The sequence below is a fragment of the Oryx dammah genome, unplaced genomic scaffold, assembly GCF_014754425.2.
Source record: "Oryx dammah isolate SB20612 unplaced genomic scaffold, SCBI_Odam_1.1 HiC_scaffold_9, whole genome shotgun sequence".
Lineage (NCBI taxonomy): Eukaryota > Metazoa > Chordata > Mammalia > Artiodactyla > Bovidae > Oryx > Oryx dammah.
The window spans coordinates 31564551-31590506 of NW_024070193.1; the positions used below are offsets into that span (position 1 = coordinate 31564551).

At 42.1% G+C, this 25956-nt stretch overlaps 1 protein-coding gene across 1 annotated transcript in view; it reads left to right on the forward strand.

Annotated features, from left to right (window-relative positions):
• Window positions 1-25956, forward strand: part of GXYLT2 (glucoside xylosyltransferase 2) — a gene marked incomplete at its 5' end in the record, with an annotated part of 84868 nt that overhangs the window by 51675 nt on the left and 7237 nt on the right. The window contains 3 exons of the mRNA XM_040245959.1: window positions 10538-10789; window positions 11885-12008; window positions 22925-23097. Coding sequence (XP_040101893.1) covers window positions 10538-10789; window positions 11885-12008; window positions 22925-23097 — 549 coding nt within the window. The remainder of the gene's footprint in view (window positions 1-10537; window positions 10790-11884; window positions 12009-22924; window positions 23098-25956) is intronic.

Consider the following 25956-nt stretch of genomic DNA (forward strand, 5'->3'; position numbering starts at 1 on the left):
ATGAAAGCATTTTAGGAATGATGGGGAGTGGGGCTGTCTGAGGAGGTCGCAGTTGGGTTGAGATCTGAATTCCTGGCCTTGAAAAGGTCATGTGCATGCGTGCTCAGTTGCTTCAGTCGTGTCTGACTCTTTGCCACCCTGTAGACTGTAGCCCACCAGGGTCTTCTGTCCAGAGGATTCTCCAGGCAAGAATACTGGAGTGGGTTGCCATGCCCGCCTCCAGGAACCTTCCCAATCCAGGGACCAAACCCAAGTCCTCTGTGTCTCCTGCCTTGCAGGTGGATTCTTTATACTGAGCCACCAGGGGAGCCCTGGAAAGGTTATTTTTGTATATATATTTAAATATGTAGAAACTGCCTGGGGTGGGGTGAAGTTCATTGAACAGTTATGGTTAGTTAATTCTAAAAAAGAAGAAAGGGTATAAGAGCATGGAGTGATGGGATGCTGGGGAGAGGCAGAAAAAGAACTATTTGAATTTCTTATTTTGTGGATTTCTGAATTGTCCATACTTTTATAACATACAAGCATGAGTTTGTATAATTTATACAGTTTTTAAAATGGCAAACCAGTAAGAAAGAGAAAAAAATAATTTTCATAATGTATGGAAACTTTTTATTCACATTTGCAAGGATATACAGACATGTCAGAATCACAAAGGATCACAGAAGTTGCTGGCCTCTTTATGACCAGGTATTCTGGTTCTGGGTGTATTTAAAACAAACAATAAATGCTACAATTATAATAGAGAAAAGGATGATTGTACTGATCTATTTACTTGTCTCCCTGCTATCCGTGTCCCTTCCCTCCTGCATGCCACTCCTGGATTTTTTTAGTTTTTGAATGATATTCTCATGTGGATTCTCAGCCCAGAGTCCCTGTTTTATAGGATCAAGTCGGGGCAACCTCTCAGTGTGGTTTTTCAGGGCCCTTTGCATTCTGAACGAGTTCACTTCTTAACTTTTCAGCATTATTCCAAATCATGAATTCTTACCTTAGATTGCCACCTCTGTTTACTAGAGAATCTCTTAGAGGTTACCCAGCCATCAGTGGACATCTTTGTCATTACCTGTCTTTCTCCCTTTCACCCAAAATTATTTTCCCTGTGATAGCTTCAAGATAGGTCCGTGTAGATTTTTTGAAAAAGAATATGATAGAATGGTGGAAGAAAAAGGAATTAATTTTGATCAAGTTGCATATATATATTGAAATGTAAAATTTCCTTTTTGTTCTGATTTTGATTTGGAAACAAGAATTTTGGTTCCAGAGGAAAAAGTCCAAATAGCCCCAGAAATCCTCTTCTATCCAGTTTATCTTTTTGTAGAATGAGAAGGGCTTGGGGACTGCAAACATTTGCCCCAGAATCTAACCCCTTCCCAGGTAGCACTAGTGGTAAAGAATCTGCCTGCCAGTGCAGGAGACGTGAAAGGCTCCAGTTCGATCCCTAGGTCAGGAAGAACCCTGGAGAAGGAGATGGCAACCTACTCCACTATTCTTGCCTGGAGAATCCCATGGATAGAGGAGCCTGGCGGGCTACAGTCCATGGGGTCACAAAGAATCAGACACAACTGGGCAACTAAGCACACGACAAGGTATATATAATGTAAAATGTTTTAATTAACCATTTTTAAGGTACAGGTCTGTGGCATTCAGTACATTGTGCAAACCATCACCATCTCCAGAACTTTTTCATCTTCCCAGAGTTAAACAATGTCTCCATTTCTTGTGTGTTTCCATGGAGACCATCATTCGCTTAGTCATGATCTAACAGTGTATATGGAGACTGTGACTTTTAGACTGTACAAATGAATTGTTGCTATTTTAATTATATTCAAGTCTCTGTTTTTCATAAATGTAAATGTCTTCCATTGGTTAGCATAAAAGATGTGTTTCTTTTTTGCTTCTTGAGATGTCTTTTCCTCTTTTCTGTTTCCATCTTCTCCTTTAACTCTCTTTAACCCTATCCTGATTATCACTAACATCATTTACCAAAGATTCCCCCTTTGGAATTCAGCTCTGCTGAAATCTACATGGCTTTTTTTGCTTTTGCTTCTGTTCTGCCCTTTCCCTTTGTAACCAGCAATGGGGAGTCCCACTGCTTGCCACTCAAAAGCCAATAGGAAAGTTTGCTTTATTTTGGATGCCAGCAATGGTGGGCTGCGGGCAGGGGGAGACTTTTATAGACAGAGAGAGGGGGATGCAGAAACTGCACAGTCTGGTCTAACAGTCATCATGAAATTGGTGATCAGTGGTCTGACCAGTGTCACCTTGATTGTTAAGTACAGTTTAGCTTTAGTTCTGGGGTCTGTTTGTTCCCATTTCCTTGAGCCCATCTCTAAGAATTATGGCAGCTTCTGTCGTGGCTACAGTCTGGTCATGATGTAGTTAACTTCTACCACCTGGTGGAGGTTTCAGTGTCTGGAAGACGGCTCACAGGATATAGCTCAAAATATTATCTATAGGCCTTGAGAAGGAACTAAAGATCCTTAATTATGCTTAATGACGAAACAGTTATTTCAACTCATTGGACTGTTTTCCTTTGTTTCTGCATTTTCTCACTTCTTGGATTAAACTTATTCTTTAGCTAAACTCTTTTCACAGACAGAAGGCAGGCAGATGTCACGGGGGCAAGAACCATAGGTTCCTGCTCCATTTAGCCTCTTCCAGCTCCCTTTCTATTCCTTCAGTTCTTAGGGTCTTTTTAAAATCCTGGAGAGGTAAGGCAATGGGATATTATACATATTTAGCAATTTAGCTGCCCCATTAACAGAGACTTGGAGGGCGACACCCTGGACCACACCAGCAAAAGAATGATATTTAGCACAGTAGGTGTTACGTTGGTTTTCTTTTCAGGAACATGGTTCTTTTATTCTTCAGCTATTCACAGACCTTCTCATTTCTCAGGACCTCTCCTTTCTTCTGCCATCAGGCTTGAAGGATATTTAAAGTTACAATGGTTTTGAGACAGCTCAGTGATTGAAGTCATTACTTTGGGTAAATATTTATTGATGCCTAATATGTCTACTAGGTATTACACTAGGCCCACAAACTTTAGAAGTTCACTAGACCTAGAAGGTCCCTGCCCTCATGGAACTTCTATTCTAATTGGGGGAGGCAAGCAACAGATGAGAAAATAATTTGGTTCTGGACAGAGGTAGTATAGTGGTGTGATGGACAGGCTGGAAGGCAAGAGGATGGAGGCTTTTGGGTAAGCATTTCTGAGGAGGTCACACCTGAGCTTATACCTGCAGGCTGAGTTAGAGCTGGGCATTCAAAAATGGGTAAGTGGAAAGCTCTGCCTCACATGCGGCAGTCTGTTGGTAGCACTTTGCTCACAGGCTTGGGATGACATTTATCCTAAATCACAGGTGCTCCCTAGAACTTAATCTCCAGAGCCAAGGAAAGGGGGAGAAATGTGAAGTTACTGTTAACTGATTTATATCAACAGATATGATTTGGGGGCATCATTAATTTCACGCTAATCACAGTTTTGATACTTTAGGCAATTGTCTAAAACAAGAGCTCACAAACCTTGAAACTAACTAAAGCATCACAGCTGCACATGTATTTCATAAACTATAGATACACTGTTTTTCAGCAGATTTGAGCACCTTATCTTCTTCATTTTGGGTGCTTTGAATTTAGGGAATAAAGTGAGAGAGACCATTCCAAAAGATGATTCTTGAGAATTCCTTGGCTGTCCAGTGATTAGGGCTCTGTGGCCCAGGTTCAATCCCTGGTCAGGGATCTAAGATCCCACAAGCCATGCTGCATGGCCAAAAACAAACAAAGCAAACAAACCAAAAAACAAAAAAATCCTTTTCCAAAAGATAATTCCTTTGTTAAACGGGATAGTTTCTACTTTATGTTTTCTTTTTGAAAGTGGGGCACTTATGTGTTAGTTTCTAACTAAGCAAAGGTGTAAGTGTTTCTCTGACAGTGGAAACTCTGGCTATATATAGGCAGGAAGAGAAATGAAAGTTTGTTGGCTTCCCCTAAGTCTGTTTTGCTCCCTACCCTTTGACTTTGGCAGTGATTCAGCCATAATGAAAAGTTGAAGGTCTTGAAGCCAGAGTTGTGCTGGGAGGTGAAATTTCACCACTGATAGGAACTCGGTGCCCCACAGGGTCAGAGTATGTCTCTCTTTTAGGGACCATGGTTCATGTGTAACGGAAGTGCAGTGAAAAGTCTTGAAGAGGTTTAAAGATGAAAGTGGTATCATCTAATATTAGTTTTTAAAAAAGCCCTCTGGATCTTTTGTAATGATATGAGGCTCAATCCATCAGGAGCATATTCCACTCTAAATGAGTCTGCACCTAGGAGCCTAATAACAGAGCTCTCAGCTGTAGAAAGCAAATCCATGCTTAGAGAAATGGAAGTGAAGTGAAGTGAAGTTGCACAGTCGTGTCCGACTCTTTGTGACCCCATGGACTGGGGCCTACCAGGCTCCCATGGACTGTAGCCTACCAGGCTCTTCCCTCCATGGGATTCTCCAGGCAAGAGTACTAGAGTGGGTTTGCCATTTCCTTCTCCAGGGGATCTTCCCAACTCAGGAATCGAACTCGGGTCTCCCGCATTCCAGGCAGATGCTTTAACCTCTGAGCCACCAGGGAAGCAGTACACAAATCCACAGTCAGTGTGAGAGATTTCAGCACTCTTCCTTTTTGATAATTGTTTGTTAGTGTGAAAATTAATGATGGCTCCCAAATCATATCTGTTGATGTAAATGAACTTGCAGTAATTTCATATTTCTCCACTCTTTCTTTGTGTCTGAAGACAGAACTCCGTAGAGCTCCTGTGGTTATAATAAGTAAACAGAAAATCAGTTAGGACCTAGAAATCCTTGACAACACTATCAACCAGCTGACCTAATCGGTAGCTATAGAATTTATAGAATGCTCCACCCAACAACTGCAGGGTAAACATTCAGCATTCACCAAATGCTGGGCCATAAAACAAGTCTCAGTGAAAGGGAGAGGATTGAAATCCTGCAGCGTATGCTCCTTGAGTATACGGAAGTTAAATTAGGAACGAATAGTAAAAAGATATCTGGAAAATCCCAAATATTTGGAAATTAAGCAACCCCCACCCCTTGTAAATAACCCATGGGTCCAAGAAGAAATGACACTGGAGATTAAAAAATTGTTCTGGCTACTCTGTTAGGAATAGATTGGAGGAGGAATGCCAGTGAATGGACCTTTCCAGAATTCTAGCAGAGCTATAATGGTACCTTGGACTGAGGGTGAGGCAGCGGAAAGGGAGAGAGATGGGCAAATTCAGGTGTATTTTGGAGGAAGAGTGCGTGAGACTTGCTGAGGATTGGATGGGAGCGATGAGGGTAGGAGAGGAAGCATCAGACCTCAATTCCTGGTTCAAATTATTTCACATCTCCCCATTGCTCTCAGGGTCAAGTTCAAATTTGTCTGCATAGGGCCTGATCAGGCCCCTGCCCACTTGACCAGCCTAATCTCTCCCCTCCCCTGGCTCCTGGCTCTCCTGCTTTAAGCTTCAGGCCCATCAGCCAACTTGCCTATGTGTTATTCTCTGTTGGTTACTGGGACTTTTCACACGCTGTTCTATTTATCTTTAACACTCTTTGCCCTGTTTTTCACTACTAATTTCTTGGCTTAGATGTCACTTCTTCTGGGAAGCCTTCCCTGTTTTCACTCCAAACTGGTTTAGGGGGACCTTCTTAGTGCTTCTGTGCTACCCCTACCATTAGCACATCTTACTTTGCTTTATCTGCCTTCGCAACTAAACTTCCTTGAGAACAGATAATATGCCTCATTCTCTTACTACTACTGCTACTGCTGCTACTGCTACCACTATGCAGCCAGTTACTGGGCTGTGAGTCAAGGAACTAGCCCTCCTGAGAGTGAGACAGTAAGACTATCACATAGCATTTATCGAGTCCTCATTGTGTGTGTGCCAGGGGCTTCACATGCATTATCTCATTTAATCATCCCGACAGCACTCTAAAGTAAGTGACGATCCCACCTAAAAAATAAGGAACATAAGGCTTAGAAGGCTTGAACCAGCTTGCCCAAGACCCTAGTTAGTAGTAGAAACAGAATCTGAACACAAGTAATTAGATTTCAAAGCCAAAACTTTCAGCCGCAGAGTTGTGCTGTCAAAGTCAAAGTAAGGTTGGAGCAAATAATGAACTTGAATGAGAGCCAGTGGCCCCTGATAATCTTGCTGCCCATGGCCAGCCTTTGATCCTTACTTAGCACAGAGAGCCAGCAGGGTTCCCTGAGGCAGCTGCCCCGGTTGGGATGATGAATGGAACCAGAGCAGCTTTGTATACAAATAGCTATTATCTGTGCCTATGCCTCTTTTTGCCCTTCTCTTAGAAACCAAAGGCCTCATTTCTAGTGCTAATTTCCATAAGGGAATTAGAATGGCTGATTGTATACCCTTTCGGTAAGTATTCCTCTGCCCATTAAAACGTGGCCACAGTGATCCTCTTCAAATTAATACCACCAATAATTGCTGCAGAATTAGCCTCAGGAGATGCAATGTTATAGAAGGAGTTGGGTTTGTCTCCTGTTTTGTTTTGTTTTGTTTTGTTTCTCAGATAAAGAGTAAAGAGACCTTTGTGCTCTTGTTTTCAGTCAAGGTAATAAGTGGATTATATTAGAAAGGTTCAAAAACTTCCATTTTTTCTCTGCTAGACTTTGTATAAAAAATACTTTATGGTCAACACATGCTTTGAAGTACTGTGGCCACTGATGCAAATGGTAACTAATTACATTTGAAGTTTTTGAGAAATGGAGTATTCCCTGCCATATCAGTAAGCACGGATGTCAGAGTCATCAGCCATTCCAGCCCTCCAAATGTGAATTTCTGAGCCCTATGGGCATTCAGGAAGGAGAGTACCTGAGAGATCAGGCAGCCCTCAGCTTGCAGCCACTCCCTAAGGTGAGCACTGAGGATCTCAGAATGGGAAATACTCAGGACACTGGCCCCAGATAGCTGAGATGCATATGAAAGGAATGGTTTCAATGAGCCCAGACTCTTGCATCTTCCTATATATAGAAAACCGCTAAATTCCTTAATTTGAGATACCTGGTTTTCTTTAAATCACAAAAATTCTTCTGATATTCAAACTACATGGCCTACCCCACGCTCACCCGCCCCACCCCCACCCCCACCCCCCGCATCCTCCCACCTTATCTGAAGCAGTTCTCTCAGGGCTACTTGAGATGCTGCCTCCTAGGCTTCAGTCCTAGAAATTTCTGCCAAATAAAACATAACTATCAACTTTTAGGTTGCGACTTTTTTTTAAGTCAACATTTTCAAAGAAAAAGCACAGAAACTCCTTATAGTAGCAATGTGGCTATTTATTTATTTACTGACTTTTTATTTTGTATTGGGGTATAATTGATTGTTAATGCGATAATTTCGGGTGAACGGTGAAGGGACTCAGCCATACATATACATGTATGCTTTCTCCCCCCAAACTCCCTTCCATCCAGGCTGAGTGGCTATTTATTGAGAACTTACTGTGTACCAAGCTCCTTGTGTCTTTTACTCACTGGATGATTGTGACAATCCGGGGACAGGGGTGGTAGTGGTAGAGGTCTTGCTTTCCATTTTTTACAGATGGGGAGCTGGGGCCTGGAAAGACTGAGGAATTCATCCAGAGTTACAGGGCTCACGATGCCAGGATTTGAACTCAGGAATGCCAGACTCAAGATTCCTAAGGACTATCCGCCGTGCTGTCCCTGAGATGTATCATTAGTCTACTTTTAGATGTCTATTTTGAAATATGATCTGTATACCAAAAAGAGCCCACCAAAGTGTTGTATACTTGAATTAAGATGAGGATTTTTTTTCATTGTGACTTTGTTTGTGATAACAAAAGGTTGAGAAGAACTTAAATGTTCTGTTCAGATGATTAAAAAAATTATGGTAGATCCACACAATGGAACGCTATACATAAAAATAAGTAGATAAAATCTCTATGTACTGAATGGAAAGCCCTCCTACATGTATTGTTTTGGCTAATAAAAAAGCAAGCAACAATGTCACGTGGCAACCTGGATGGGTGGAGAGTTTGAGGAGGAGTGGAGACACGTACGTGTGTGGCTGAGTCCCTTCGCTGTTCACCTGCAACTGTCACAGCGTTGTTAATCGGCTATACCCCAATACAAAATAAAAAGTTTTTAAAAAAAGAAAGCAAGAAGACTGGGGACATTGTTTGTGCTATGCTACTATTTATAGTGTAAAAGGAAATTATATCTGCACAGCTATGTAATTTTTCAGTTGGTAGTATTTGTGTTGAAAAAGAAAAAACATGAAACTAATTTTAATAACATTTTAATTCAGTATATCCAAAATTTTATCATTTCAACCTATAATCATTATAAAATCATAATGAGATATTTGACATGCTTTTTAATGTCCTTAATATGTCTTTTAAATCTCTTGTATATCTATCACTGAATATCTCAGTTCACTTTTTTTTTAAACTCTCTAATTTATTTTATATAGTATTGTTACTAACAGAACTTTTCCTGGGATAAGTGCTGGGATTCCCAGCAATGATTAATGTATTTACCAAGTATTTAACAAGGTTACGTGTATTTGTTTAATTTGGATAATCTGTTGTGACATGGTAGATGATCATTGTTTTTTATTTCATTTTATTGACATGTAAATTCTATTCCTCTATGACATGAGGAAGGAAAGATAAATATTACAACTAACCATGTAAGTTTCTAAATTATTCAAAACTGAAATCTCCATGATGCCGGTGTCATATAGTGCCCATGTTCATCAATTTTAAATATTAGGATCTCAGTGGAATGTTGTTTTAACTTGCCGTAACAAAATACCATAACTGGGTGACTTGAACCACAGAAATGTATTTTCTTATGGTTCTAGAAGCTGGAAGTCTGAGACTAGGGTGAGAACCCTCTCTCTGGCATGCAGACTGCTGCCCTTCTCACTACGTTCTCACATGGCAGAAAGAGAGAGAGCGAGCGAGCGAGAGTGACATGAGTGCAAGAGCGAGTGAGCAAGAGAGAGACACAAGCTGTCTGATGTTTCTTTTAATGAGGACACGGATCCCGTCTTGCTGGAGAAGGAAATGGCAACCCACTCCAGTATTCTTGCATGGAGAATCCCATAGAGAAGCCTGGTGGGCTGCCGCCTGTGGGGTCACAGCGTCAGGCATGACTGAGCACGCACACGCGCATCCCATCTTGAAGGTTCTACCCTCAGGACCTCAAGTAACCGTAATTACCTCCCAAAGACCCCCGTCTCTAAATACCATCACATTGAGTGTTAAGGCTTCAACATATGCATTTTAGAAAGACTTTTTCAGGCCATAACAAGTGTTGTTATGGTTTTAGGATGATGATCCTTCTTTGGTTAAGCTACCTCTAAATTTGGGGGGACAATAACAAAACAAGGTAAATAACCCTATTACTATAATAACAATGACTTTGAAGTCTCAGACCCCAGGGCACAATTCTGGTAAGCGAGTAAGCATTTAGCAAAGGAGAACTTATTTACTTAAGGTGGCTGACTTGAATGATCTACAACAGAGGTTGACGAACCAGAGCCCTTGAGTCAAGAATGTCTTTTATGTTTCAAATTGTTGATGAAAGAAACATAAGAAGAAGGTTTTGTGACATCTAAAGATTATATGTAATTCGAATTTAAGTGTTCCCAAGTAAAGTATTACTGGAATCACCCATGCTCATTTGTTTATATATTGTCCGTGGCTGCTTTTATCCTATAGCAGAGTTGAGCAGCTGCAACAGAACCTAAAATATTATTCCCTAGCCATGTAGACAAAAGCACTTGCCAATCCCTGCAGACAAAGCTGGCCAATGACTTGCTTTGCCTATTTCCAAGTCTAAACCTTAGTTGAAAATATTATTTCAAAAAGATGCAGAGCCATACCCAGCAACAGTGAAAGAAGTGGATCCAGAGACAGAGTATTTACCCTAAAGCCTGGCATGAACTAGTCTAGTTGTCCAGCTTCGAGTGTGCTAATGCCTGCCCTAGATTTTCCAAGAAAAAAACTAAAAGAGAAAGACAGATGGCCCTGCTGGAGGATGGAAGAAGAAAGCCTGGAAGAAGAAGAGGAAGAAAGTAGTCATTTGATGATATTTTCACTCCCTGGGAAGTTTACTACTACTACTACTAAGTCGCTTCAGTCGTGTCCAACTCTGTGCGACCCCATAGACGGCAGCCCGCCAGGCTCCTCCATCCATGGGATTTTCCAGGCAAGAGTACTGGAGTGGGGTGCCATTGCCTTCTCCTGGGAAGTTTAACCCTTGTCAAATATAGTCAAGGGTCCTGGAACTGCACCAATCTGGGTCAAGATTGATCTTTCTTTGAGTGTCTACCCTTTGATTGACGCTTCTCCCTGAAGTCCAAGGAGAAGAAAGGAATGGGGGCTAAGAGTGATACCCTTTGTAGAATTAGTGTTAATCAATGAAATCAGTGTCAGTGTTGACCTCTCAGGCCACTTCCTTTGTTTCTGACTTGTCATGTTTTCCCTCCTCACCCAATACATACAAAGGTAATTTTAAAGGATGTGGACTCCCTTCTCTACGTGGACACCGATGTTCTCTTTCTGAGACCTGTTGATGACATCTGGAAGCTTCTGAGGCAGTTTAATTCAACGCAGCTTGCAGCCATGGCCCCCGAGCATGAAATCCCCAAGATTGGCTGGTATAGCCGCTTTGCCCGGCATCCTTTCTATGGCTCCGCGGGGGTTAACTCAGGAGTCATGCTAATGAATTTAACTCGGATAAGAAGTGCCCAGTTCAAGGTAAGAAAGTAGTTTATATTTCCTTTTTTAAACATCAAGGCTTTGTCTTCCCAGCGTGACGTTCTTGGAGTGTCAGTGTATTGACTTTAGAAGTAGATGGCTTGTAGAAGCCAGGGAAGAGAAAGGCATTTGGAAAGTTACAGAATATTTGTTGGTTTAGGAAAATCCCAGGTGATTATGGAATTTAACACTCTTCAACAGAGTTACTATTCTGGAACATTACGTTGCATTTCTGAATTCCATCTTTAAACCCTGTGTGTATCTCAGCCTTCAAAAACCTTGGAGAACTTCTTGGAATTACCCTAGGGATAAATTTACATAAATATACAGAGATAAATGAACAAGGCCTCAGCTTTTATCTTGGCAAAGAACTGGAAGAACCTAAGTGAACATCAGTAGAGAACAAGTCAAAAAAAAAATTACTCTACTACTAAAAAGGATTAGGTCAAATCTATAAGCAAGATAAGTAAGATTTCTAAAGAAATATTAAGTGAAAAAATTTAAATGCAACAAAACATGGTACCATAGGGTGTGACTCCTTTTATGCCTTAAAAATTTCCAGAAGAATACCTAAGAAACTGGCCATTAATTGTGGCTCCATCTAGAGAAAGTGGGAATGGGAATTGTAGGAAGCAGAAGGAAAAATATCTTTACTTTTTACATCTTTGGGTGCTGTCTGAATATTTAGTGTGAATATGTTGCTTTTATCTTAAAAATAAATAATTGTTGTGAGATAAGGAAAGGGTATTTTTCCTTAAGATACCTTAATTATGGTATCTGTATTTTGTTCCTTCACGTCAGAGGCAAGAATTTAGTGTAACAAAGAAAGGTTCGATCTGGGCCTGCTTTTCTGAGAAGCCACAGGCCCGCTTCTAGTTCTAGGTTCGTCTGCCATCCATGTGCACGCCTGCAGTCTCCAGTCCTAGTTTTGCTTTGTCCTATGCCTTGAAGCCAGCAGGACCCTTCCTCTGTTGATTTCATTTTCATTCTCGGGGGCAGAGAGTACAGGGGAGAACTCATCCCTGTACACCGATACTCAGCAGATCAGATGTATTTGCCATGCCGTAGCCACTGTGATGGTTTTGTCTTTTCCAGAACAGCATGATTTCAACTGGCTTGGCTTGGGAGGACATGCTGTACCCTCTCTATCAGAAGTACAAGAATGCCATCACGTGGGGAGACCAGGACTTATTAAATATTATTTTTTATTTCAACCCAGGTAGGTTCTCTTTCAAGAATGTGGTTCATGGAGGAGTTCGCCCACCTCAGCCCACAGAACACATTCCAGCCTGGGCTGTGTTGGTGGACCCTGAATTGTGCCTGTGTCCCCTGCAAAGGGGGCCTTTTCATCCGCCCTTGGGGTCTCACGTGGGCCGTCCTCTCACTGCCAACACAAAAGGTCAAATGTTGAAACCTCCAACACTGGGCTTCATTTTTCAAGAATTATCTTTTGGGTTTGCCATGACATTCTTTGAAGAAGTATAGGCAAAATAAGTGAATGGCACAGACCTAAATGAAAACATTATAGTCTAAGCGCAAGGCCCTCCAGAGCCTGAACAATTGCTAGATTGACGGGACTTGATTCTTGGGATCCTGACAGTGAAGGGACTTGTTCAGGGTTAAAACAATGTAGAAGAGGGACCACGAATACATATCCCTCTTTCTTTCCACCTGGGGCAAAGAAATTCTTCAAGTCAGTGATTTGGTGGACTTGGGGAAGGAAGAGGGAAGTAAGTTTCTGGTCTGTGTTTTTACATTGATGCCTAAAGCTAAACATTGCCTTTTCTTTCATTTTTACTACAGTCTTACTTAATGTGATTGAAATCAAAACCATATTTTCTCTTTGAGAAAGATCTCTGGGGGAAAAAAATCACTCCTTACCATAACCTACTTAGGACTCTCCTTGGTCTTTAAAAATCTTGAAATAGAGAATTTCCTGGTGGTCCAGTGGTTAAGACTTGGGCTTTCACCACCCTGAACCAGGGTTTGATCCCCAGTCGGAAACTAAGATCCCATAAGCCATGCAATGTGACCAAAAAAAAAAAAAAAAATCCTGAAATAGAGGCTCCTGTTTTCTAAGACTTCTGTCTCTGTATGTACCTATATTTGTTTTTTTTACAAAATTCTGAAATAAAGCCTAATCTCATATGTCTTTGAATCAAAAAGGAGTAAATCCTGGAAAAGAAAAAAAGCAGGTTGATACGTAATGGACTTCATTTCTGGGAAAGATTCCCGATACTAACTCTTGTGATGAAGGGGGTGTGTTGGCTGTTGGTTTGTGGCGTGTTTTAATCCATTTCACTCTGACGGCAACAGGGACTTTAAAGTCAGCCCCTCCTCCTTTTTCTTAAGCAGATTCCGTCTTTTTTTTCTAGGTGTGGTTATAGTGAGTAGGACTCTTAGCTACAAATAAAAGGCCCCTGGAATTAGTCTAAACACAAAGGATACGTTTTTAAATAAGCAAACTGGTGTCCTGTAGAAACCTAGAGCAGGAAGACCTGAAACAGGCAAGGAAGGGAAAAGGCTGAGCTGCCCAGGCTGGACTTCCCTTCTCCCACTGAGGCTGTGCCTTCCTCTCTTCGAAGGTTCTCAATCTGTGCTCACAGCACAATACCACAGTTTCACACTCCAGGTCCAGCCACAGGGAAAGACTGACTTCATCCCACTTCCAAATTCCTGGTGGGGAGGAAGCAGATATTGGCAGCATGTTGGCCAAGAGCCTGAAGCTAAGGAATAACGACTGATGTTGATTATTTACTGTGTGTCAGGTGTGGTTCTGAGCATTTTCTTATTTAATTTTCATAGGAACACTGATAGAATCCCCATTTTACAGACCAAGGTACCAAATGAGAGAGAGTTAAATAATTTGTGGCATAGCTAATGGTGCCAGAGCCGGGGTACAAGCCCAGGCCTTTCCAGCTCCAGCCCTGTGCCTTTGTAGGGGAGGGGAAGGTCCCCTAGTTGAGGGGGGTGTCTAAAGGGCTGTGCAGTTTTCCCCAAATGCGTCTCTCTCCTGCATTATTTTGTCCTTTATTTCAGTGGTCCCCAGTCTCCAGGATCTAATGCCTGATGTTTTCAGGTGGAGCTGATGTAATAATAATGGCAATAAAGTGCACAATAAATGTAATGTGCTTGAATCATCCCAAGACCGCACCCCAGCAAGCCTGGTCCATGGAAAAACTGTCTTCCACAAAATTGGTCTCTGGTGCCAAAAAGGTTGGGGACCACTACTTTATTGCATTTTCCCTCTCTGTTGTGTGGCTTAAAGTCTCTTCCATAGCCTATCTGTCCATATTCCCAAACTGAGGAATTCAAAAGATCTGCGCAGTTGCCTCCCCAGATAGCCTCTTAGCCTGTTGCAGAGTGTTTGAGGACATGATCAGTGAGTAAATAATACTCACAGGCGGTCACAAGCAACTCTGCCATTAGACCGAGACCCTTGTCTTTAATTAATCTGAAAACCAGCTGAATTTAATGGCGCCCCACTGCCCATCTTAGATCCATTGAGTACAAGGATTTTATAAAATAATTAGGAAGTTGTTCTGAATCCTGAGTCTGAGAGTAGCAAGTAAATAACTGAGTTTCCTAACTTTAGGTCATAAGTATTAGGTGTCTCTTTGAGCGTTCTTTGTATGGCCTGCCTTTGATCTTTCATGCTTTATTCAGATCCTTTATCAAACATGAGCTCTTTGACCTGAAATCCAGTGATATCCATCATATTAAAGGTTTTTCTTTGTTTATATTGATTGGGACCACTTTCTATAAACCAGAACAAACAGTATTTGAAGGGGAAAAAAAAAGGGTGTTACCTTTATCCCTGGAAAGGAGAGAGGAAGAGAAAATTGGCCATGACTCAGGAAATAAACATGCTTATTGTTATGATTCTCTGGGTTGCTATGGGTGAAGCAATACACAGAAAACCTGAGCCCATATCTAGAATATTTTCATATAGCTTTCTTATAGCTTCCTGTAGCCAATCATATCACGAAAACAGGTTTACAAGTCATTAGCTTAAAAATGTTGTGAAACTCTTGCTATAGTTAGATAGTAAATGCCTGTGGGTGTGTAATTGTCATGCTGAGTACTGGACTGACTCACGAGGTGACAGCTGAAGCCCATGGGAGACACACAGGTAACATCCCACAGGACTTTTCCTGGCAGTGAGCTGAGGCAGTTTCATCAAGAAATGGAAGACTGAACTCACATCTTTATAGGTGAATTTGAGTCAAGAGCAGAGTTCTGTAGAAAGGATAAATTTGACAAGAGCTCACAGAGAACTCTATTTAGAAAGATGTGCTTAGATTCAAATATACTTAGGTTTCAGGGAATAAAATTCTATTCAGACCAACTAAGTAGGGGTCCAGGTGCCAGTCCCATGAACACATGGGTCAAATCATACCAGACCTCATGAGAACCATCTCTGGGCAGCTGCTCAGGACCAAAGCTGATTTCTTCATCCCTCAGAGGCCTCAGGGTATCCGTCTTATTGCTTCTGCTCATCTGATTCCATTCCATCTCTCTAGCAGTATTCTTTGCTTGTACATGGCCCAACATCAGGTCAACAGAACCTTACAAGTCCATACCAATGATGATAGGTTTTTTTTTTTTTTTTAATGTCTTAGATTCTTGAAGGAGAGAAAGATAGAGAGGGAGATTGTTCTGGTCCAGCCTATCAACTGATTCCCAGCCAGCTCTAAACCGGTTTTATTTTTTTGGGTGAGACTGCCCTTGTTCCAGTCATGAGGGGCCAGAGGAACAAGATCACGTGCCTTTTTCCTCTCTCAAACATGACTACCTGGATCTGTCCCTTCTTCAGAAACAGTTTCTAGAAAAGTGCATGTGGGCAGGAAAGGAAATGAAACCAGCTAAGTACAGATGACAAGGCAGGACATCCAACCGCAGTAGAAGTGGTCGAGTTCTGTCCAGGAAGAGAGAGAGGAGCTGAAACACGAGGGGAATACACACGTAGACCGTCCCTGAATTGAGTCTGATACAAAGGAGTCAGGAGGATCTTCTGGGGCCACAGGGAGCAAGACACACAGTCACATGGAACAAGCTTCTTCAAAGGCCCAGTCAGGCCTTGCTCTCTCATCCTGTCTGGGTCACTGGAGTTTTGCACCTGGTGGACAACCCCACTATTTACTCACTCACCCAAAACACCCAGCAGCTGGCAGTTATGAGTGTGTTTTGGAGTGGACAGGCCCAGTAATTTGGCTTTAAACCTGTCCTGGAAACTGATAACAGATCATTGTCTGGGAAGTTCATGAACTCTGATCTGAAGTGCAAGAATGAAGATTGTTGGGTCCTTGTGAGAGAGAGTTGTGTCTACTTTGTCTTCATCAAGTGATTGCCGTGCGAGTCTTAGCACCTTAAATGGCGCTTTGAAGACCAAATGGAGTTGGTCTTCAGAGGTGTATTGACTGGTTGGAGGAATGGGATTAATAGACTGAAGTGAAAAGGGGAAGGAAATCAAAGAGAAAGAGGACAGTCAGGAATGTGAGAGGAAGGGGTGGTGAGGAGAGAAAGGAGAGGAAGAAAGCAGAGAAAGAGGAGAGATACAGAGGCTGGAGGAAGGTATACGCTTTTGTTGTCCCATTCAGCAGCTATCTTTTGAGCACCTACCGGGTGCCAGCCCCAGGGCCAGGCGGTGGGCATATGGCACCAAACAGAGGAGACAGAGTTCCTCCTTTTACCAAACCTACCTTTTATTGGGAGAGATCGACTTGCAGAGACTAGAAACGAGTCATTCAGAATCACCAGTTGTGATCAATACTGTGAAGGAAACAAGTGTGGGGTTGAGCGAGCCACTGTCAGGGCTGGGGAGAAAGGGTTGCTTCTTCAGATCGTGTGATCAAAGGTGACTTCATGGAGGAACGAATTGCCCTTTTCTCGAACAAGGTGCATTTTGGAAGAAGAAAGAAGAGGAGGCTGGGAAAGCTTAGTTTCAGAATAAGACTTTAAAAAACAAGACAACAAACAAATTGCTCTGAGGAGTGCAAACAGCCTCCGATCTGTTGACAGAATATAGTAAGTAAGTAGCAAGCTTATTTCACCGGGAAGTTAAAAATGATCAGAAGCTTTTCAATCATCTTAGAGACTCCAAGAGTGGGAAATGATCAGATTTTAAGGAGCGATCAATTCATATGTCCTTTACAAATAGTTAGAAGGCTGTGGAAATAAATATAGACTCCTGAAGGGATCACTAAGGGATTTTAATCTCATAAATAATCAATTAATGACCTGCTTTATCTATATAAAATGGAGAGGAAAAATAGCAAAGACCCAGAGAGATTGGCTGGAAAATTTTTTTTTTTTAATAAATTGCAGGAGTTTAAAGCATTGGGGATTTGGAATTTAAAAACCATTCACTGTATTATTTCCTCAACAGTGGAAAAAAATAACTTGCACATTTCATGGTGCTGTCATTTTTTAAACATTAGGTTTTGACAGCTGTGATAATCTTGCTTAAACTAGATTCATTTTGGAATAGTTATTGATTATGTGCCAAATTACCATGAGTAATCTATACGACATGTTCATCAGCTGGTCTTAGAAGTTCACCATCTTCAACCCACCCCAGGATGCTGGTGTAGCCCCTCTCCTCCTCCTTCAGCTACTTGGAGGTTTCACAGTGTAACCCACATCAAATGTATCTGTGAATAAAAAAGCACATCTTTTTTTTTTTTAACATTTTATTTTATATTGGGATATAGCTGCTTATGGGCTTCTCAGGTGATGCTAATGGTAAAGAATCCACCTGCCAATGCAGGAGACATAAGAAACATTGGTTCGACCCCTGGGTCGGGAACATCCCTGGAGGAGGTCATGGCAACCCACTGCAGTACTCTTGCCTGGAGAATCCCACAGACAGAGGACCCCAGTGGTCTACAGTCCATAGAGTCACAAAAGAGTCAGAACTGACTTTGCACACATAGCTGATTAACAATGTTGTGATTGTTTCAGATGAGCAGCTAAGGCACTCAGCCATCCTTACACATGTATCCATTCTCCCCCAAACTCCCCTCCCACCCAGGCTGCACATCTGTTATTTTTGCCTGTGCACTCCTGATTGCCCCAGTTTTCTCAGGGGAATTTCTCAGGGAACTCTTCCCCATCCCATGCAGTCTTAGAGCCCTGCCCGCCCCTGACTTGCACTAAACCATCAGACCATCTCCTGGGAACCCGAGTCTGGGAATCCAAGAGCAGAAAGTAGGCAAGGCTGGTTCATCCTGACAGCAGTGCTGAGAAGCTGACATTCATTAGTCCCGCATCCAGGGAGCTGCCCCACGCACTGCCCTGGTTCAGCTCTCTCTCTGATTTGATGAGCTGTGCTGTGTGTGCTTAGTTGCTCAATCGTGTCTGCCCTTTGCAAGCCCATGGTCTGTAGCCCCCCAGGCTCCTCTGTCCGTGGTGATTTTCCAGGCAAGAATACTGGAGTGGGTTGCCACACCCTCTTCCAGGGGATCTTCCCAAGCCAGGGATCGAACCCAGGTCTCCTGCATTGCAAGTGGATTCTTTACCATCTGAGACACCAGGGAAACTCAATTTTTTTTTTTTTTTAATGAGCTATCTCCTCTCTTTCCAAAGGAAAAAAACTATTTTGCCTCACAAGTTGGAATTATAGCTGGTTACTTGCAACCTAATACATAGATTTATATTTCTTGACTATCTTAGGTTAAAGAAGTCTGTTTATATGACAACTTTCCTACCATTAGCCTACCCTTTTGCAGAAATCGAGTTGCTCTGAAAAATTACATGCCTTATCTTTTCTAAAACACACTCTGATTTCCCAACTCTTCACCATCATCAGGCTATTTTCTCCTCCTCAAAAGCTCTTCCAGGCTTCTATTTCTGTCTAATCCTATCCTTACTATATGTCTGAGTTTAAATAAAGCTTTACTGAAATGCCTTCCTTTCTATGAACTCTGATAAAACATGTTCATTTCTATACTATCTCCCTTACAAGAGAATAGATTCTCCAAGGGCAGAGGCAGCGCCTTATCACCCAGTGACACCAGTGCCTTGCATTGTGATGAACAAATACTTGTTTCAATTCTATTCTCAATGTGTTTTGCGTTTCTTTCCCTGGAACATTCTAAAGGCAAGGTAAACAGGTTAATTGAATTCTGCCTGGGCCAAATTTCACATGTGGCTTTCAATAGCTGGGATTCTTAGCTGGTCTTTAGATCTACACAACCCTAAACTTGTAAGCAAATATTCTTCGTATATTTTTCCAAAGGCAGAATCTAAAGCCTTCATGAGATTCCCAGAGAGGTCTGTGACTCCTAAAAGGTTAAGAAAGCCTGGCCACCTGCAGGTCTAGAGGCAATTGCTGAAAAACATTTGCCACCCACGTACTATGTGTCAGGAACTATGCTAGGCTCGTTCCGTGTAAGTTATCTTGTTTCATCCTTCTAGCAGCCTAATGAGGTAGTACTTGTTATAGCAACAACAGTGTTAATAGTAATGATTGCAGTTTACATGTACGGTGTGCCTCCTATGTGCTGAGCGCTGTTGCAAGTACTTCTAGACATGAACTCATTTAATACGCCCTCAAATCCTACAAGTGATATTTACAATTCTTCCCCCTTTTACAGATGATGAAGCTGAGGCCCAGAAAAAAATGTGTGATTTGCTTGAGTTCATGCAACTCATGCCAGAGTGCGGTATTCAGTCTTAACAGATTGACTCCAGAACTTGCTCTCAGCCTCTCTGCTTTTAGGTTGTTAGTGACACATGGTAAGGGCTTCTCTGGTGGCTCAGTGGCAAAGAATCTGCCTGTCAATGCAGGAGGCGAGGGTTCAATCCCTGGGTGGGGACGATCCCCTGCGGAAGGATATGGCAGCCCACTCTAGTTTTCTTGTCTGGGAAATCCCACGGACAGAGGAGTTTGGAGGGCTACAGTCTCTGGGGTTGCAAAAGAGTCAGACATGACTAAACAACAACAAGTGCTCCTAAACTGAAGTCAAGCTTCTCAGCAAATCACCCAAGGTTTTAGAGCTAGAAGATGGTAGAAGTCCGTTTTGAACCTACTGAATGTATGAATCTGTCTCGCTTCAAATCCTTTTGGAAGTTTCAGAAGGGTAGACATTAAATTAAATGTATTAGAGTAAATGTTTAATATTTAAGTAAATATTAAACTAAATGTTTAATAGAATTCGCCTGTGAAGCCATCTAGTCCTGGACTTTGTTGGAAGATTGTTAATCACAGTTTCCATTTCAGTACTTGCGATTGGTCTGTTCATATTTTTTATTTCTTTCTGGTTCAGTCCTAGAAGGTTGTACTTTTCTGAGAATTTCTCCATTTCTTCTAGGCTGTCCATTTTATTGACATATAGTTGCTCATAGTAGTTGCTTATGATCCTTTGTATTTCTGTGGTGCTCATTGCAACATCTCCTTTTTCATTTCTAATTTCATTGATTTGAATCCTCTCCCTTTTTTTCTTGATGAATCTGGCTTAGGGTTTATCAGTTTTGTTTTTATCTTCTCAGAGAACCAACTTTTAGTCTTGGTTTTTGCTATTGTTTTCTTCATCTCTGCTTCCATTTATGTCTGCTCTGATCTTTATGATTCCTTTCCTTCGACGAAGTTTTGGGCTTTGTTCTTCTTTCTCTAGTTGCTTTAGGTGTAAGATTAGGTCATTTATTTGAGACTTTTATTGTTTGTTGAGGTAAGATTGTATTACTATAAACTTCCCTCTTAGAACTGCTTTTGCTGTGTCCCATAGGTTTTGATTGTTGTGTTTTCGTTGTCATTTGTCTCTTGGTATTTTTTAAATTTCCTCCTTAATTTCTTCAGTGATTCACTGGTTATTTAGTAACATATTGTTTAGCCTCCGTGTGTGTTTTTCGCCTTTGAACAATGCCCTAAATGGGCTTGGTCTTGTAAGGCTGCAAAGAGAGGAAAAATTTGGGGATTTTTGTTTGTTTGTTTGGGAGGTTGTGTGTGTGTGAGTGTGTGTGTGTGTGTGTAGTAGTAGTAGTAGTAGTAGTAGTAGAGTCCTTTCACTACTTAGGAGGAGGCAAAAACATTCATCACCAACCTTAAACTCCATGAAGGCAGGACCTGTACATATAGCAAGCATTCAATAAATATGTGTTGATTCCATCAATTCATGTGTTTACCAAATCAGAGATAGGGTCTAGGGAAGTTTATGCAGCAGAGATTATTGGCAGGTGCTTAAGCAGGGGCTGCAAATCCAAAAGACCAGAGAGGTATCAGAAAGTGACTCTTTGGGTTAAAAGGGGCAGCTATTGTGCTGGCATCAGGCTGCAGTTCAAAAGCACAAAAGTACATTTAGATATTTTTACTCCCACCATCCTCACATCCAATCTCTGCACTGAAGTACAGGGAAGTCACACAGCTAATAAAGGAATTGGGATGCACATCCTGATAGTATGATTTCAGGATGAGCGCCACTCTTCCCCAGGTGTGGCTTATGTGTGTGCAAGCATGGAGGTGAATGCAAGTAAGAGGAGCATCATGGTGGAATGGAGTTATCCCAAGAAAAGGAAAATTTTACAGTGGTTTGTGAACAATTAGGGGTTAGAAGGTGCTTCGGTGTCACAGTGGTCTGTAACTTTTTCATTTTGTTTTGTTTTTTGGCTGCCCCATGCAGCTTGCAGGATCTTATGTTCCCCGACCAGGGATTAAACCTGCACCCTTGGCAGTGCAAGTTCCAAATCCTACACACTGGACTGCCAGGGAATTTCACAGTGGCCTGTAAATTCTGAGAGGTGGAAATACTACACACCATCTGGCAGAGGGGATGTATAGTGATGGTTTCATTCTTTGCTTTCCATGTTGAAGCTTTCTGTAAATAACCTCTAAGCAGCAGTCCTTTCCATAAGAAGGAAATACCAGCAACCTAACCAAGAACACATCTTTATAATGCTTTTCTGACATGGGTAATTGATTTGCTCCAAGCCTCCTGTGTTCTCACAAAGGTCTTTCTCATGATGAGTGACGCATGTTTGCAGAGAACTTTGATTCATTCTCCTCTAGGCCCAGCCCTTAAAGGCACAGGAAGGAGGAGCCAGGAAGCTTGAGGGTTATGAACTTTTTGCTAATTTTATAATCCTAGTCACCAAGAGGAAATTTACTGAATCCAACAGGATTAGAGCTGAGTTTCTTGACCTTGGCACTGCTACTGTGGTGGGGGCTGTGTTGTTCATTGAGGATGTTTACAGCATCCCTAGTCTCAACGCACTAGACACCAATAGCAGCCTCACCTGTGATGACCAGGGTCTCCCTCCAGCCACTGCCAGATGGAATAGCATCACCCCTGGCTAAGAACCTGTGACTTGGAGATGCAGACATGCAAGTACACAATGGACATGCTCACCCACAGTGTACACAGTCACCGGGACCTGGGGACTTCTTTTGGGGGGGTTGGGGAACTCTTTTTGGTTTGCTTTTTTGTTGGATGGGTTGGTTTTTGGTTTGCTATTGTAGTGTTTTGTTTGTTTGTTTTCCTTCATTTTGTTTCTATCAGTTGCTTGCTTTTTAATCTGAAGAGGAACCTTTGCCTCACTCTTGACTCTGATTTTTCAGGTTGGTCTATTTCACAAAACCTTTCCAAAGAGTTGATTATAACTGCTAATGCTATATAGGCCACAGCTGAGTGCTTGGCATGTTACACGCGCTTTTAAAAAACTGAATCATCAATAATGGGACGATCCTATTACATCCATCTTGTGGATGAGGAAACTGAAACACAGGGTGATTAAGTCACTGGACCTAGGTTGCACACACCTTCCCACTCTGCTTCTCTGCAATTGCTTCCATACATGCAGTGATCAGGATGGTAGTTCCACTGGCAGGGGAACTACCGTCCTGATCCGCAGAGTTGGGTTTCTGATCCGCAGAGTTGGGTTTCTGTCCCAGGCTGTCTGCTGCCGTTGTTTGCCTTCTTGTCCAAGGTGCTGTATTACCCTCCTCTTCAGGGTAAGGCCTCCAACATCACTAATGCATGATCCTTCAATTCCTAAACTCAGACTGTTAACAAACGTGGCAAAACCTGGGCTACGAGTCACCAATCACTCACGTGCCTTGAAATCCTGTGTGGTGTGCAGTTTATGGAAATGTTGGTTTCATCACTGGCACTGATCGTGTCTTTCTCTTGTCACCTCCAGAGTGTCTCTACGTGTTCCCCTGCCAGTGGAACTACCGTCCTGATCACTGCATGTATGGAAGCAATTGCAGAGAGGCAGAGCGGGAAGGTGTGTCTGTCCTGCATGGGAATCGAGGTGTCTACCATGACGAGAAGCAGCCAACTTTCAAAGCACTCTATGAGGCGATCCGAGATGTAAGTGTGTTCTTGTCCCCATTCAGCAGGCTTATCAGTGTGATGTAGAGCACACACTTTGGTCACCCATCCCTTTGAAGGTCAAATAATTCCTCAGAAGCATTGAATTACACCAGTTTTCCCCAATGTCAGTCACATTACGCCTCTTGCTACCTGATACTATACTTTATTCACTCTTGACTTACTATTTCCAAATAAGTCACTCATTTTTCCCTCTGAAATAAGTTCACTGAAGGTGGAAATGTCCTATCAGAAAGAGAAACCCTGTGCCATTTGCCATAATAAAGGATCATAGGTTAGGGTAAACATAATATTAATACAATAAAAATAAAATTATATTATTCAACTCAAGCTAAGCATGATGCCTGATCGCCAGCTCCAGCCTGTTGAACGAACAAAGTGTCAAGGTGGTCAGTTAGGCAAGGAGCCAAACTGAAGTAACAGTCAAGTCCTGCCTGCTATAACTCACATACTTTGGAAATGTAGCCTTCCACGTTGCCTTTCACCTTGAAGTTCCTGGGGGAAAACCAGCAACAGCTACTTTCAGAGATTTCTCTTTTGAAACTTTCATTCCCCAAAACAGGACTATAGGGGTCATCCAACTTGGGCCAATTATTGGGCCAAATCTGGTCTGTTTTTGTAAGACATGTGGGGTAAGAATGGTTTCTTAAAGAGTTGGGAAAAAATGAACAGAAGAATAGTTTGTGACATAAGAAAGTTTTATGAAATTCAGATTTCTTGATTCATAAATAGAGTCGTGTGGGGGCATAGTGACAGCCATTCATGTATGTATTGTCTGTGTCCATTTTTATGCTGCAGAAGCAGAGATGAGTCACTGTGATAGACTGTATGACCCACAGAATCTGAAATATTTACTGTCTAGCCCTTTACAGCAAAAAATTGCCAACCCCTGACATCCAGCCTATAGATTTTTATTAGAGGGTTTTTTCTTGAGTATCCAAGAACCATCATGATTCGTGAATGGGCTTTGGTAGGGGTGAAGTGGGAGTGAACACTGCAATATAGTAATATTTCATACATTTTTGCATGTATGAAAATATGCATTTTGCAAAGCTGCCAATAAGCAAGACATAAGAGAACACTGATTCAATCGTGGCAACCCACTCCAGTATTTTTGTTTGGAGAATCCCATCGACAGAGGAGCCTGGTGGGCTACAGTCCATGGGGTCACAAAGAGTTGGACGCAACGGAAGCCACTTAACATGCATGCACGCAGAGAGAATCCCAGAGAATTCCAATTCTAGAATCTCCAGAATTGTCTTCTGTGGAGGGAAAATATTTCATGTACCTATAAGCTAATACTTCTTTCTTCCCCAGGTTCCTGCTGATTTAATTACATAGAAAATGTGTTCTGTACTTAGTGATATCACATTTAGGCACTCAGACACTGACTCCAGGTGCAGACTCATTCAGGAGTACACATGGAAGTTAAAGAAAACTGCCACAGATGTGGACATCAGAACCATGGGCCTTCAGTTGTTCTGTGGTCTGTCAGCCCTGGTCTGGGATTGAGCAACTGTGCTTCTAGAATTACAATTTGTCTTGTTTGTTTTCTGGGTGGATCAGAAAATAGGTCAAATAAATGTTTCATAAAGGATCCTGGCTAATACACTAACTGATTTTCCTCAGTTGGGCCTGAAAAGACAATTCTCCTTCAATTCTCATTCATTTCAATCAGGACTGTCACTAACCCCATCCTGAACCTTGAGTAAATATGGACAGACTTCATCATAAAAGACATATTTCTTCACTCAACCACTGTGCCCTACAGTGCAACCTGATCAGGGCTTGGCTTTGGGCATCAGTAGACCTGGGTTCAGATCCCAATATTATCACTTTCTGGTGATTAGTTACTAGCTCTCTGTTCTTGCCTTTTGTTGTTATTGTTCATTCTGTAAGTCATGTCCAACTCTTTCTGACCCCATGGACTATAGTACTCTAGACTCTATGGGATTCTCCAGGCAAGAGTACTTGAGTGGGTTGTCATTTCCTTCTCCAGGGGAGTTTTCCTGGACCAAGGATCAAACCCACATCTCCTGTATTGGCAGGCAGATTCTTTACCACTCAGCCACCAGGGAAGCCTCTTCTTGCCTTACTGGGCCTCAGTTTCCTCATCTGTGAAATGGGGATAATATTTTCTAAAAGATGTTGTTGGAATTCAACATAATGATGGTGGTTACACTTTTTAGTACAGTCCCTGATGTAGAGTTGTGCTCAACAGTTAGTAGAAGTTGTTTGCATGATAACGGGTTCACACTTTTTTTTTCCTTACCTCTCACTCTGTTTTTTCCTTTCTTTCTTCTCTGAAAATATTCCCCTCTCCTCCCTCTTCCTTCTTTCCTTCCCTTCTCTTTCTTTCCCTCCTCCTCTCCCATCTCATCCCCTCTCCTTTTCTCCCCCCAACTCATATTCACACACCCTAACCCTGCGTGTATGTTTCTGTGAAGGGGAAGTATGATCTGTTTGCACTATGACCCAAGGAGAGTTATGTACCAAGCAGACATCCTGCCAGTAACTTTTTCAACAATCATCTGTGAAGAGCCTGTTTAATGTAGGAACAGTCTAGGTTCTAGGAAACTCAGAAATCAACAAGACCAAGACCAATAAAACCTGCTTCTCATGAAGCATATATTCTGGGTGGATAAAGCCAGAGAATATTTGTATAAACCAAGAAATAATAAAAGTCCTTTCAGACAGTGAGAGAGTAAAAGGTGACCAGAGGAGGGTAATGGCCATCCTGGATGGAGAGGAGGATTCACAAGCTCAGGTCCTCAGGGATGCCTCTGCCCAGCCTGAGCCTTGATCCCTGGAGGCAGCCCTGGGGAAATCTAGGGGGAG